Source organism: Microcaecilia unicolor, chromosome 4 (assembly GCF_901765095.1).
Source record: "Microcaecilia unicolor chromosome 4, aMicUni1.1, whole genome shotgun sequence".
Lineage (NCBI taxonomy): Eukaryota > Metazoa > Chordata > Amphibia > Gymnophiona > Siphonopidae > Microcaecilia > Microcaecilia unicolor.
In genome coordinates, this window is record NC_044034.1 from 271,070,499 (window position 1) to 271,086,739 (window position 16,241).

Genomic DNA, 16,241 nt, shown 5'->3' on the forward strand with positions numbered 1-16,241 from the left:
GCAGTGGACCACATACAAGATCGCAACAGAACAGTAACCATAGCGTCCAAAGAACTCTGTTCCTCAGAGTTGACCTCTCAAAACACCAAGCCATAAGACCAAAGCGAGAGGGATCATCCACTCAGGAGCGGACCCAGAACGAAGAGCCCAGATTCAAGCGGATCCAAAACGAAGGCACCACTAAGAGCCTCACTATATCCGCATACCAAGAGAGCCGTGGTTAATCCGGAGCTACCAGAATGACTTGACCCCGGTGGAGAGAGATCTGAAAAGAACTTGGCCGCAGAGAGGCCATGGAGGAAATACTATCGAAGAACGTCCTCCGGCCAAGGATGCAATAGAACAACCAGCCCTGCCGAATCACCCTCTCTCCAATGACAGAAGAAAGAAGGCACCTGGGCGTCCAGCTGGGACGCCATCAGATCTACCTACGGAGCTCTCTACCTGAGGCCATGTTGGAGAAGCACTGGTGCGGAATAACTATTCTGCGAGACCAGAAGATGGCAGAAAAGAGAACTTACCATAAGAAAAGCCCACAAAGTGGGCAGCGTAGAAACGAAACACAAGGTCCTCTGTCCATTCCATGGGGCGACACGCCCCGATGGCCACAGTCTGACTCTGAGTCCCACTCTGTCGAAGAAGCAGCCACCGCCTCATCTTCTCTGACGGCAGAAGCACTACCTAGCCTGCAACGTGTCCTGAAGTGCTAGAAGACGAACAGCACCAAAAGCAAGTCCAGGCGGGGGAGACGGCACGAGCACCGCCTGGCCTGCAATATGTCCTGAAAGGCTAGAAGAAGAACAGCACCAAAAGCAGATCCAGGAAGGAGATCGGCTACACCGTCCCCTGTGCCATCCACCACTCCGGAGACGGAAAGAGGAGGCAAAAGGCTTTCCAGTCCGAGAGACTCGCATCTGTGACCACCACCATCCACTGAGGAGGCGCCAAAGCATCCCTTCCACACGGAGGAATTGCGAAGCCACCAGTTCATGCGCCGTCATACCGAGAACAGCCACAGAAGACACTGCTGACACTCCTGGAAAACAGGAGACCACCCGTCGAGAAGCAAAAGCTGTAGATGTTGTCTATGAGCACCACCCAGAGCACTACCTCCAACGTGTCTGCCACAGAGCCCGAGACATGAATGCATAGCCAGGCCCGAGGACTCAGCGCCCTGAGCAGACTGTGCACCCAAGTCTGAACCTAGATCCTCCAGTCCTCGGTCAAGAAAAAAATCGTACCAGAGCTGTCTGGAATGGGACGAGGTGGCTCATTTGAAGGGTGACCACCCAGCTCAAGGATTCCAAGAAGACCCGGGAAGATAAACTCTTGGATCTCATCGAGAGTGAGGTGCACTCTGATGCTGTCCTTGCGGAGAATGCCGCAAAATTCCCAAACCTAGGAAAAGGTGAATGGAGCCATAGCCATGCCGACAGGCAAAGCCTGGAACTGAACATGAGGGCTCAGAACGGCCAAACAGAGAAACCGCAGATGATGGGGCCAAAGAGGAAAGAAAAGAAATGCTTCCTAAGGGAGAAGTGCAGGCTAAATTGAAGTAGCTCTGAATATAGCTAGCTGTCCAATATAAAGAAAAAGTGCAATAAAAGCCTTAGAGACACTGCAACAAACAGCTAGCTAGAAGTGCCACAGATACAGTGGAAGCTGGAGCTGGAATGCAATACTTTGATCAGAGTCAGACAGCAAAACTAGAAGAGCAGAGCTGCTGTGGGAAACCACCACTGCTAACCTTTGGCACTGTAGCATAGTGTAAACTGTCCCAGCTATGGAAAGAACTGCTTGTCAAGGCAAGAAATATGAGCGAGAAGTAAAATATGCCCCATAGAAAAGGAGCTGAGGGCCACAGTTTCTAATACAATGCAATCAACAGAAATAAAACAAAATAAAACGTGGAAAAGAAAATAAGATGATACCTTTTTTATTGGACATCTATCTAATATAATAATTCGCACCTCCAACGTTCTGAAGCTGACTCCGTGGCAGTGTGGCAGTGAAGCCGTGTAATGTTCGTAGGGTTCGTAATCTCCCTGCCCTTGAGGGAACTCTGTATAGTTGCCAGGGAAAGAAACGCGACGTTAGAAGGAGAAGGGACCAACCACAGGCCTCGCACTCACTCTCAGGGCCTCACCCTCGGAGAGAAGGGAAAGCTGCATATAATATTCACCCACCGGAAGTTCGTTCCCTCCCTCCGAGTTCCAGGGTTGTTGTCCGTCCCCCCTCCCTCCCTCCCAATTCCAGGGTCGTCATCCCTCCCTCCCAATTTTAAAAGTCATCCTAACTTACCTCGCACGGTAAAAAGCGTGCAGGCTCGGCACTTACTTCAGTTTTCCCTTCTCTGTCTCTCAGCTCTGGTCCCACCCTCATTTCCTGTTTCCGCAAGGGCGGGACCAGAGCTGAGAGACAGAGAAGGGAAAACTGAAGTGCCAAGCCTGCACGCTTTTTACCGCTGCTGCTGCCGCCGGCCACCGTAACCCTGACGAGGGAAGTCAGGATGACTTTTAAAATTTGGAGTGAGGAGGCCTGGAACTGGAAGGGAAGGAGGGACGATGACCCTGGAACTCGGTGGGAGGGACGATGACCCTGGAACTGGGAAGAAGAGAGGGAGGAGGGCACTGGAACTGGGAGGGAGAGAGGGGGGTACCCTGGAATTGGGAGGGAGGGAGGGGGGATGCTGGAACTTCCTTTAAAAACATTAATGGCAGTAGGTGATTACCTTGCTAGCGCCCGTTTCATTTCAATGAGAAACAGGCTTTTTTTTTACTAGTAACTTAATACATTTCTTGATTAGCTTTCGAAGGTTGCTCTTCTTCGTCAGATTGGAAATAAGCAAATGTTGGTAGATGACAGTATATATAAGTGAAACATCAAAGCATTTCAGTGACAGTCTAACAAGATGGGGGTGTATAGGTGAGAGACAGGAAGAGTTGGGTGGATGAGGGACAGGGAGATTTGCATGGAGACAAGAGGGTGACAAAGCAGTACAATTTTATGGTTTATAATGGTCTAGAAAACCCAGATCTTTGTTAAGTCCTGTCTGGTGGGTGTCAAAATATTTAATCATTCTGACTTCAAAGAACTTATGTTCCTGTATTGTTTTAAAGTTCCCTTTCAGGATTCTTACCATGAAATCACTAGTACAGTGTTCTGGTTTTGTAAAGTGCAGCCCCACAGGCGTGACATCTTTATTGGTACTAGCATTTTTTCATATGGTGTCTATGTAAATTAAATCTCTTCTTTAGCATCTGACTTGTTTCTCCAATGTAGCAGCCTTCGTTGCATTTTTTACACAATGATATATGCCACATTGGAAGATGAGCACATGAAAGATTCCTTAATGTTGAATATTTTTCCATTGTGAATGATCGTGGGGTCCTGTGAAATGTTTTGGCATAGTTTGCAGCTGGAGATATTTGCAAGGATGTGTGCCATTCTTTTCTTTTTGAGTCTGTGTTGGGAGCTTACTTCTAATTAGCTTGTGTTTTAAGTTTTACATGTAAATTTCTTCAAAGAAAGTCACAGCATCACTTTGGGGGACCTCTGAGCACCCAAATTCTTAAGGTTATAACCACACACAACCATAAAAACATATTAAAATAATTTATCATATATACTGGTCTCAGTGCCATTGTGGTCTGTTTCTGGGTTGCCCTGAGCCCCCTCTGCCTGAAATAAGCCTCCCCCTTCAGGTAAACAAAATAATATTTACACAGGTTACATTATACTTTTTCAAATATTTTAAACTTTATTTTTGAGATTGGCCGCTGTTGTGGATGCTGGGCTCGATGGACCCTTGGTCTGTTACCAGTGTGGCTATATATATATATATATATATATATTTTTTTTTTTTTTAGATAAAAGTAGGCATTGATAGTTGTTTGAGTTTATCTGGTATCGAGATTTACTGTTTTACTTTCAACGCAATTTTTTTCCTGTCCCCCTAGAAACTAAACAAAATATTTAAACACGGGTTACATTATGCTTTTAAATATTTTAAACTTTGTTTTAGCGATAAAAGTAGACTTTAATGATTGTTTGAATGTTATCAGGATTTACTGTTTTACTTTAAATGCATTTTTTTTCTGTCCCAAGAAACTGCTCTAAGCGGCTGTCGGCCGTGTTAAGCACTCTTCTTTAGGCAAGGCCAACTTGTTTCCAAGTCTATATACCCACGTGTGGCGGAAATGATCTCCGCCTCTTGTACCAGCTTTTAAGATCGCCCTCTAGAACTTCTGGCATGGGAAAATACAGCAGCTCAGCCGTTCCTGCCAAGGAGGTTTGTTAATCTCAATCTCAAACCGGGACGGTGTAAAAACCGGATACAGCGGGATCCTCGGGATCTTCCCGGATTCGATCACAAACCTTTTCAAACTTCATTTTTTTTTCGCCACCGTCCCATCTCAAACCTCCTTGGTCCCTGCCTCTGTGGGGAGGAGGAGAAGCAGGCGGATCCAGAGACCACGTTTCCTCTTCCGTCTTTTCCCTTCTTCTCTTACACCTAATGAAAAGCTGCTGCAGTAGCAGTTTGTTGTGGCTGCTGTAGGCGGAGAGTGTCTGAGGCTAAACCGGACGGACGGTTCCCATTGGACGCCGCAGCGCCCCCTACCCAATGTGCAAAACTCGGGGGCAAAACTGTGGCTGATTCCTGACTCCCCTGCAGCGGGCAGCATGCTGAAGAAGCCCGATGTGAAGGTGGTGCTGCTGGGGGACATGAATGTGGGCAAAACGTCGCTGCTGCACCGCTACGTGGAGAAGAAGTTCCAGGAGACTGTGAGCACGGTAGGGGGCGCCTTCTACCTCAAGCAATGGGGGCCGCACAACATCTCTATCTGGGACACAGCAGGTAAAGGCCCCGCAGCGGCGAACGGGAGCGTTGCGGGCTGTAAGCTCTACGGAGCAGGCGCTGCCCGATATCGTGTGTACAGCGCTGCGTGAGCTGCGATCGGCAGCTCTTACAAGCTCTAAAGAGGAAGCTGGCATTTTTTCAGCCAGCAAATACGGAAAGCACAAAATCCTTTCCAATTCTTTTTCTTTTTTTGGGGCTGGGAAACTTGGAGCTTCCGTTTTGGCAGTTCTGTTTGAAAGGTTTAGGCTGCTAGTTGGCACTGGGATGAAAACTTTTTTTTTTTAAGTTAGCCTTTTTATTTATTATTTTAATGTGAATCGGTAGCAAATTTCGTTGCTTTCAAAATAAACTCCAAACTCTCTTCCTGGGGTTTTGTTGGTCCAAGTCTTTGAGTAAGAGGAAGGGCTACACTTGAAACGTGATCTACTGCTCAGGTTTTTGGAGTGATTTTGCATCCATTTGCCTCGGTTCATGCCCCCTTCTGGTTATCTGTCAAACAGCCATCATCACACTCCTCATTTGCAGCTAGAAAACATTTTTATAGAAATAATATATATGTTCCATCTTGGAGCAGGGGCCTAGCTACGTGGGGCCACGGGGGCCTGGCCCCCCCAGATTTGGCCCTGGCCCCTGCCGACCCTTTCGACCCCCTCCTTCCCGGTGCTGCTAACCCACAGCCCGCCATCGAGTACCTGTGCTGGCGGGGGTACCCAACCCCCACCAGCCGAAGTCCTCTTCAGCTGGTCTCCGGGCCAGCACGTTGCTGCAGCTGATGTGGAAGCCTAGGATTCTGTTTCTGTGTGAATCGTCCTGATGTCCTGCACATTCAACATGCAGGACGTCAGGACGACTCACACAGAAGTAACAGAATCCTAGGCTTCCATATCAGCTGCAGCAACGTGCCGCCCGGAGACTGGCTGAGGAGGACTTCGGCTGGTTGGGGTTGGGGACCTCCGCCAGCACAGGTACCTGACGGTGGCGGGGGACTTGGGGGAGTGTTGGCGGGAAGGGGGGTCGAAAGGGGAGGAGCGCCAGTGGTCAAAGGTGGCAGGGGTCCACGGCGCTTGGGGGGAGCTAAAATGTGCCCCCTCACCTTGGGCTCTGGCCCCCCCCTCCTGCCGAAGTCTGGCTACGCCCCTCTCTTGGAGGGAATGGAATAGAGGCAACTGCTTCGCTAGGTACCTGTGGCCCTGTTTAGTGGCTGTATGACTTAATTCTGGCATTGTCCTGAGCGTTTAGGGGCCCTGCCTTTTTATGAAAGTTTAGCTCGTGCTAATGGAATTAGTGCATGATAAATGTTAAGAAGCCCGTTTTATACCTATGGGCTTCTTAGCATTTAACATGTGCTAAGTTTAAAAGGGCCCCTTAATCTGACACTGTATGGGCTCCAGGTCGCTGTCATGCTTTTCTCCTCCAATCGTTACTGCCAGTTATACCCTACCCTGAGTAAACACTTGCATATCTAGGGCAAAGGTCATATATTTCAGGCTAAAAAAAAAAGAAATACAAGCTAAAGACCAGAAGAGGAATTGGCTTATTCCAAAGTGACAAACTTGAGTAAGAACTAGGTTGCCAGTCAGCAGTGTAAATATGCAGCTGTTGTGTACAGTAGGAAAAATAAAGTTTTGAATGTTAATCAATTGTATTGTTTTCTGGTTAAACTTATTTAAAATGGGGGGTCATGAAGCCCAGCGCTGTGAGGGCCTCTTCTATGAAGCCGGGCTTTGTCGGCATTACCACACAAGGGACCGCTAGCGCAGTTAAGAGGCCCTGAATGATGAATTGCCAAACGTCAGCTTTGTAATCTGAGCCTATCTATCGGAAAAATACTGTTTAGATATCCCAGTATACAACTAGTTTGTGAAACAGCTGTACTGAAGACCAGTTTAGAAATGTTTCCCCCACCCCTGCCCCCACTTCCTTTGTCTTTGGTGTGATTTTCAGCTAATGGGCGGCAAAAAGCACTGCCATGGGACACACCTAGGCAGCCCAAGGTAGTGTGCCCTTCAGCATGCGCTAATTCCATGCTGAAAAAAATATTTTTTTTTCAACACAGGAGGCGTGACTGGGCTGAGAGTAAGCGTGCCCTGCGCTAATCGGGTAGTGCGGGCATATTGCAGCGTGCTGACTGATTACCACAGGGATAACGCAGAAGCCCTTAGCACCAAGAAAATAAGTGTCGATAAGGGTTCCTTCAGAAGCACTCACATGCTAATTGGGAAATCAGTGTGTGACCATAAAGAAAAGTATGGCAATGCGGTCATTTTACCACCATGCTAAAAGTGGCTTCAGCGCGTGGAAAACCCACGAGCTGACAACAGCACAGGCCACTTTTAGTTGTCAAGGACAGATAATATAAAGTTGTTAGACAATAGGCAGAATAAATCCTTTTATAGGATCTTTCCAGCCGACACTTGCATAGTAGCATAACACCATGTGCAGCAGTCACATTGCGAATGACCCAAAGTCTTCTGTACGGTTCCTGATCTGTAAGCTCTGACAACTCTGTTTTTCTGCTGTCTGACCCCCTGTAAATCTAAGAAAAATTTGATTAATTACAGAAACATAGGATATTTCTTTATGTACAAAATTAGAACTAATATACCAACTGGTAAGTGTGATGGTCTTAAATACTGGCTGTGAACCAATCGGAGCACATGACATCAGGTTGGTGAATTCCTATTGGTTAATGGCCCTGGAAAAAGTAAACCAATAGTAGGCTTTTAAATTTTTGTCCTGTATCTAAAGCACTGGTAAATATGTAACATATTTACCAGTACAATTATAATGTACGTTTTTGTTTATTATTTCTACCGACTCCAGACTTCACCCAAAATTGCTTCTGACTCTAACTAGCCCTGATATCTCCTCGTTTCCCCCTCCCCATAGTCCTGCTTTATTGCAGTGCAATAATGGGAGGTTCTTTTAAGATATTGTGTAATGTCAAAATATGCCAATGGCCATATAAAGATCTAGCAATCTGAATAGTTTGTTTATGGAATGTTTGATTATTCTACTTTCCTAAAATGTATTCAAAGCGGTTTGTAGTGTAGAATATGGAAGAATAGTCATAACTTTCTTTTTCCCTATGATTGTAATCAAGAAATAGCTCTCAGATTGATATAACATGTAACCATATTTCAAAGCACTTAGCCTTCCAAAGTTCCATAGTAACATAGTAGATGATGGCAGAAAAAGACCTGCACGGGCCATCCAGTCTGCCCAACAAGATAAATTTATGTGTGCTACTTTTTGTGTATACCTTACCTTGATTTGTATCTGCCATTGTCAGGGCACAGACCGTAGAAGTCTGCCCAGCTCTAGCCCCGCCTTCCAATCACCAACCTGCCGCCCACTACCGGCTCTGCCACCCAATCTCAGCTAAGCTTCTGGGCATCCCTTCCTTATTAAACTATGGATTAATACATGTTAGGATAATTAGTGGAATGAACTGAAAAGTCCAAAAATTGGGGAAAAAAGCTGAGTTGAAAATGTTTGTCTTATGCAGATCTGTAACTCATTCATCTACTGTACCCTCCGTCACTCACCACTTACCACCTATTAATTTCATGTAGAGCTTTTCATAGGTCATGTGCTTAGACTGATTGTGGCATTCTCTTAGGACCCAATGATCAATTCCTCGCGCTGTTCTGAAACAGCGCCGTAAAATAGTGCTGGAACAGTGCGGGGAATTAACTCCCCAATGATCAACGGCAAAGCCCTGATGGCCTAATTCTCCTCAAGCCCCCACACCCATACCGGACAGTGACACGGGGGGGCTGGTGGTCCAGTGGACCTCCATCCCCTCTAACACCCCCCCAACAGAAGACAGGACTGGAGGTCACCAGACCTCCACTTCACACCTGGTGGTCTAGCGGTCCTGAACCCTCCCACCCCATACCTTCAGATGCCAGAGGAGATTGCACTGGGCAGGGCAGGGTGCCACCATTTTGGAGGCAGCACTGGAAGGAGGAAGGAGTGCTACTCCCTCCTCGGGCATCTGAAAGTACGGGGGGTGGGGGGAGAGGGTTCAGGGCTGCTAGACCACCAGGTTTGGGCTGGAGGTTCAGTGACCTCCAGCCTTCTCTTCTGTTCTTGGTGTCTGGGGGTGTGTGGGGCATGGAGGCACTAGGCCACCAGGGCCTTGCCTTTGGGGGGGGGGGTCCACTGGACCCCCAGGACTGACAGTGACAGCCCAGGCTGCCTGGCTTGGATGGGGTGGGGGGGGGGGAGGAATAGCGCCTTAACCCTAACGCCAGTTCCAAGCTAACATAGGTTAAGGTGCTATTCCGCCCGTAAAATCGGAGCACAGTGCTCTGATCATACGGGCGGATTACCGAAGAGCTACGTTTAAATATAATTTAAATGAGCTTTGCGGTATTCCCTGGCGTGCTCATGCCAGACCCTTCTGATAATGCTGTGCTGGTAAATGTGGGCACTATTCCAGTGCTAGTGTCCTCTGGTGCCCATATTTACCTTTTGATCATATGTGACAAGACCCCTGAACAAGCCCATTAAGTGATGGGATGGGAGAAAGAGAGAGATTAACCACTGGGAGTAAAAAAGCAGGGATTAACAGAGAGAAATTGACTGACTGCTGGGGAAGAGTTGCTGTGAGAGTGACAGGGAGCAGGCTGGGGCGAAATTTCCTGTGTGGAGGCTAATGAGTTTCAGCAGGTCTCTTTTATTTGTGTATAATTGTGATTTCTTAATACACTGTCCTGAGCTTGATAGCAGAGTGAGCTTTTGTAATGCAGGGTGCTAACAGGGGTCAAGTATGTTGTTTTTTTTTCCTGTATGATTCTGAGCTTGATTTATTAAACTGTTTCTCATGAACACAATGGGAGGGAGACAGCCTTAGTAATTTAGGCATTTGTCATTAACATTTCCTTGCCTCTGTTACTTGCCTTTTTTTTCAATTCTTTCACATGTCCTCTCTAGTTCTGAATTGTTTTACCTTTTCATATTTACTTTTGTATCAATGTACCGTTCATTGACTAGTCATTCCCAAAGTACTGTTACTGAGCTAGTCTTAAAATTATCTGAATTGGGGGCACATCTTCCTTTTTTTTTTTTTTTTTTTTTAAATTTCCCGTGAGGTAGACTAGTGCATCATGTAATGTGTTGACATGACTTGTGGTTTCTTCTCTAGCCTGCTGTTGACTGAACTCACACTGCCAGTCTGTACTGTTCTGGGTACATTTCAGGGCATGCTTGGGTAATGGTGGGTAACTAAAGAGGTTATTATAAATGATGTGGTTGTCCTTCAGTTCCACTTGGTCATGAAAAAAAATGTCAGCTAGTGTTTAGGAGATGACACTGCTAGCGGCCTCTTTTACCACAGTTAGCACATGCTAACAGACGTTAACATGTCTGTTAGCATGTGCTAAGTGCCACGTGGCAAGTCTTCAATAAACTACTTTAGATATTAGTCTGTTGTCCTGATCTCTTGAGTCATCGGCCCAGCTCCCACTGTCTTTTTTGTGATTAGTTTTCCATGGGATTTTGGCGTTTGTCCACCTTTGGTGGACTTTTCACCTCATGTGTGGCATTGCATCAGTTAAGGTATTAATATTTGACTTGTATGTTTTATATACCTTGGTGAAAATTTATCTTGGAGTAAATCATTGGTACTATGTTTGTATGTTTTACTAGGACGAGGGGGCATGCGATGATACTACAGTGTAGTCAATTTAAAACAAATCGGAGAAAAGTTTTCTTCACCCAACGCGTAATTAAACTCTGGAATTCGTTGCCGGAGAACGTGGTGAAGGCGGTTAGCTTGGCAGAGTTTAAAAAGGGGTTAGACGGTTTCTTAAAGGACAAGTCCATAAACCGCTACTAAATGGACTTGGGAAAAATCTACAATTCCAGGAATAACATGTATAGAATGTTTGTACGTTTGGGAAGCTTGCCAGGTGCCCTTGGCCTGGATTGGCCGCTGTCGTGGACAGGATGCTGGGCTCGATGCACCCTTGGTCTTTTCCCAGTGTGGCATTACTTATGTACTAGGATTTCAAGTTTGTTTGACATACTGACAACTCATCTAAGCAAATTACAATAAATGAAATATTATTAAACCATGAAATGTACACATTCTGTCAACTAGATGGCAAAGAAGGAAAAGCTATTCCTTCTGTCCACCTCACTGCAGTTATGATCTATCAGTGGAAAACACTCATAGCAACAGTTAATCATGGTCGCAGTATCCCAGTGCGACCTGAGTTTGGAAGATGTTACATTTTATGGTGGGTCCTGTGCTTCACCCTTGGCTCTGAGATGAGACCTGAATGGGAAAGACACATGGCAGGCTGCTATTTATGGCCAACCTCAAAGATTGCTTATGTCGGGTGGAATTAGCCTGGAGCGCAATAAGTGGATTATTGTTGGGATATTCTTATATGAGAATTTGTCCTTTAATATAAAAATATTTTATACTGCTTTGCTTAGGATCCCCTTTTAGGGATAAAGGTAAAATATAATTCTAAACCTCTCATTGTTGGAAGCAAATTTTTATACGCTTTTTGGCTACATATTACAGCAGAAAAACTTAGGGCCCTGTTTACTAAGGTGCACTAGTGTTTTTAGCATGTATTCTTATGGGTGTCTCTAGCATTAGTGTATGCTAATTTTTAGCATGCCCTTAGCATGTAAATAGGGCCCTTATACCATATTCCTATTGGTACTTAAATGTATGTGGGTGTGTGGTTTTGTTTTTTTTGTAGATTTTTTTTTTCTGTTTTCCAAAGTATATAGCAGTAACGGAGTACGAAGGTAGTAAGACTCCTGGTATGTGGGGAGTGGGGAGGAATCTTAGGCTTTGGGATCTTTTGCAGCTTGCTGCTGAATCTTGCAGTTCTTTGCAAATGAAGCATGCTCTTTTTCAGAGAGATGCGAGTTTTAAGAAATACTTTCATGGTGATGTGTATTTTGCCTTCTGTTTAAAACTCAAGGAGCCTTTAATTTTCGAAGATACTCTATACCAGAGAATGACATGGGGACAAAGTTTGTCCTCGTCCATTTGAGCTCTTCTCCCATTCGCAGAGAAGCCTCGAACAGTTATGATTTTATATTTAAATCATTTTATTAAAATATAACAACAAACAATATTCTGTACAACTGTCATATTTTTATAAATCACAGACAATACAGAAGAAGAACCAACACTATCAGGAAAACTGAACAAGCCAGAATGCTACATAGAAAATTAATGCTAACGGAATACCTCTGTCACACACACAGAGAACACAAATGCCAAATACATAATAGCTGAACAAAAATGATAAACATATATTAAACTAAAACCCCAAGAAGCCACACCAAAGAAATAGAAAGAGATTCATTTCCTCCTATACTGTGTAGAATGTAAAGATCACACATGCCAGGGATGGTGTTAGGGGAGTGCGACTAGGACAACTGCCCCCTGGCCAGAAGAGAGCCCTAAGCCTGCTGGAAGCTGAAGAAGGCATGGCCTGGTAGTGGACTTTGGGGTCCCCCTCCCAAATTTTTGCCGTGGGCCCTAGCTCTTTCATTAAAACTTGTGGACCTTGGATCAATTTTAGCAGACAATGGAAAAGGTACCAGTACTCAGTACCCCCTCAAAAAAACAAACCCTGTTACTCAGACACACGATCTATAGCCTAATATAGCTGCTAACTTGTAATATCTTCTCATGAGTATGGTATTTGTATAACACACACACACACAATGTTTTTTTTTCAGTATATTTTTATAATTTGCCATATTTGCAATTTTTTATTACCTATAAGAAATAATATATTTCCACATTGGCATTATTCCTTCTTTGGGAACAGCATGGCTAGGACCACAGGTGAGGTCATACTTCTTACAAAACGAGTCCAGAATATTACTCAGAATGATTTTCTGTTGTTGTATTTGCACCTACAGTACCAATGTGGCCAAATAATGTTGAAGTAATATAAAATCTCTGGACCATGAGGTATTGTTTGCTTGAAGTGCATCTTGGAGTAGCTTCGGTTTGTGGTCCCCATTCCTCTTCCTGCACTTGTTTCCTGTGGAGTTGATGACTGAAGTTACTAGCTAAGTAATCGTCTGCCAAAGTGAATTTATGGGGATGTATTTGTCTATAGAAAAGTACAAATTGAATCCTGATTGGATAGGGTAATGGATGTCTAGTTTCTAAGGGCTCCTTGCTATACAGGAAGTACCACCAGGCTACCGCAGTAGCCCGGCGGTACTTCCCACCCCTAGTGTGCCGTCATTTTCAGCGCTACAAAGATTAATTTTTGTGGTACTGGAGTGTAACTGGCGCTAATCGGGCAGTGCGCGCTTGGCTCCTTTCTGAAATGGCCAGGCGACAAGTGCTTTACTTGCCGCCTCACCATTTCCTGTAGGAAAGCGAGACTTTCTTTTTACCAGCTGCGGTAAAAGGGGGCCTTGGCGAGTGTGTAAAACGCGCACCGACAGTAGCACCAGCCCCCTTTTGCTGCAGCTTGGTAAAAGGGGCCCTAAATCAGCAATTGTATATTAAACATAGATTGACTTCTCCGCATTCAAAAACAGAGGCATTGTTCCTAGAAGTGGGTGCCCATTGATCAGTTGGGTTCACCTAATGCTGGTTCATAATTTCGGAGTACGGCTGTATGAACATCTTATCTTCATTTGCTCTGTCAATTGCAGAATATTTTGAGTAGAGGTTTGCATCCTTTGGTTCAGTCTCGGGTTTTATCAAGGCTGGATTATGAAAATAGTTTGCTGCCTGATCTGCCAAAGAAGTCTTTTTGCAAGAATTTAATTATTTCAAAATAAAGTGGCATGGGTTTATGTGCTTGTGATCATGCAACTTCCTCTGTTATGGTTGGAGGCTAGTTTCATTGAGAGGAAGTTATTAAAGTTGAATTCTGTTTTTTTTATTTCTCATTGCATGATCTAACTCTCTCATATGTGAGAGACTGCTTGTCTGCATTTGTCTGTAGGACTGTCTTTAGAGGGCCCTCTTTTCTTGTAAGGTGGGCTGATTCCAACAGATTAGGAAGTGCTTTCTCTATTAGGGCCAGTTTGGCGGAATAAATTGCCTGACATTTCTTTGTAAGAGTTGCATTTTCATAAACTGCTTAAGGTTTGGGTGTGGCAGCTGGCATGTGGTGAATCAGGAAGACAATGATGATATTTTGACTAGATGTCTATCTTGATTGAGAGGAGAGGTTTTTGCAACTACATTCAAAGCGGTACTTCAGGTACTTATTTTGTACCAGGGGCAAATCCAGAGGCCACTACTCCATCCTCATCCTCCTGGATCTATCCGCTGCTTTTGACACTGTCAATCATGACTTACTTCTTGCCACACTGTCCTCATTTGGGTTCCAGGGCTCTGTCCTCTCCTGGTTCTCCTCCTATCTCTCCCACCGCACCTTCAAAGTTCACTCTCATGGATCTTCCTCCACCCCCATCCCCTTATCTGTTGGTGTTCCCCAGGGATCGGTCCTTGGACCCCTTCTCTTCTCAATCTACACCTCTTCCCTGGGCTCCCTGATCTCATCTCATGGTTTCCAGTATCATCTCTATGCTGATGACACCCAACTGTATCTCTCCACACCAGACATCACCGCGGAGACCCAGGCAAAGGTATCGGCCTGCTTATCCGACATTGCTGCCTGGATGTCCAACCGCCACCTGAAACTGAACATGTCCAAGACCGAGCTTATCGTCTTTCCACCAAAACCCACTTCTCCTCTTCCTCCACTTTCTATCTCAGTTGATAACACCCTCATCCTCCCCGTCTCATCTGCCCGCAACCTCGGAGTCATCTTTGACTCCTCTCTTTCCTTCTCTGCGCATATCCAGCAGATAGCCAAGACCTGTCGCTTCTTCCTCTTTAACATCAGCAAAATTCGCCCTTTCCTCTCTGAACACACCACCCGAACTCTCGTCCACGCTCTCATTACCTCTCGCCTGGACTACTGCAACTTACTCCTCACCGGCCTCCCACTTAGCCATCTATCCCCCCTTCAGTCTGTTCAGAACTCTGCTGCACGTCTCATATTCCGCCAGAACCGATATACTCATATCACCCCTCTCCTCAGGTCACTTCACTGGCTTCCGATCAGATACCGCATTCAATTCAAGCTTCTCCTTCTTACCTACAAATGCACTCAGTCTGCTGCCCCTCACTACCTCTCTACCCTCATCTCCCCTTACGTTCCCGCCCGTAACCTCCGTTCACAGGATAAATCCCTCCTCTCAGTACCCTTCTCCACCACCGCCAACTCCAGGCTCCGCTCATTCTGCCTCGCCTCACCCTATGCTTGGAACAACCTTCCTGAACCCTTACGCCAAGCCCCCTCCCTGCCCATCTTCAAGTCTTTGCTTAAAGCCCACCTCTTCAATGCTGCGTTCGGCACCTAACCCTTACCGTTCAGTGAATCCAGACTGCCCCAATTTGACTGCCCCGATCGGACCGACCGTTCACTTGTCTATTAGATTGTAAGCTCTTTGAGCAGGGACTGTCTCTCTTTGTTAAATTGTACAGCGCTGCGTAACCCTAGTAGCGCTCTAGAAATGTTAAGTAGTAGTAGTAGTAGGATATGGAGAGGTTTATAGTATAGGATTGGTGGTTCTTTTGACATTTTAATGAGATATTGTATTGGTACTGACTTTGCTGTGTGATTTATTTTGTTGTGAATTACTGAGGGACTTGTATATGGTGGTTTTAAGTTGCAATAAATTTTCTATGAGCTTTTAGGTTGTATCTCAACCCTGCAGAAATTATCCAAGGGTGACCCTTGTACAGTATATCCAAGAGCTGAAGAATATTTTAGGGAAGTTGGACACCAGCCAAACATTTATTAACATTGAACAAATCAACGTACCGACAATTTTGTTTTCTGAAGATCCACCTTCACTACTAGAAAACAAGGTTTTCTAAAAAATCATTTATTAGTAATGCATAGTGAAGACTAGTTCCGAAAAACATAAAAACATGTTCTCTGTTTCATTCTTAAACCTTCTTTCCCATCAAAGAAAAAGCAAAACACCCCCCACCCTACTTCCTTGTGGCTGAAGGAAGTGAATTTGCCTAAACTAGTTAACTGTCAAAAATTTGGAAAGTATGTCATCTGCTCTGTAGTGAGCTCTTAGTCTATAACCTTGTGTTGAAAATTTAAATGACAAAATATCCCTTTCCACTGAGCTTTTTCTCAATCTGTCATCAAAGATAGGAGGGCATTTCCAAGAAATGGCCCTTCTCACTGCTAAAACTGACCTCTGTCTGACAGTGATTCAAGAATGTTCTAGACACACCCACAGGGGCTCAATTTTATTAGGGTTCAGGCAAAATGTTTATGGAATGGAAATGGGACTTGATATACCGCCTTTCTGAGGTTTTTGCAACTACATTCAA

At 45.1% G+C, this 16,241-nt stretch overlaps 1 protein-coding gene across 1 annotated transcript in view; it reads left to right on the forward strand.

Moving 5' to 3' along the window:
- Nucleotides 1–4,236: 4,236 nt before the first annotated feature.
- RAB20 (RAB20, member RAS oncogene family) overlaps nucleotides 4,237–16,241 on the forward strand; it is a 35,148-nt gene continuing 23,143 nt past the window's right edge. The window contains exon 1 of the mRNA XM_030201562.1: nucleotides 4,237–4,858. Coding sequence (XP_030057422.1) covers nucleotides 4,684–4,858 — 175 coding nt within the window. The 5' untranslated portion in view covers nucleotides 4,237–4,683. The remainder of the gene's footprint in view (nucleotides 4,859–16,241) is intronic.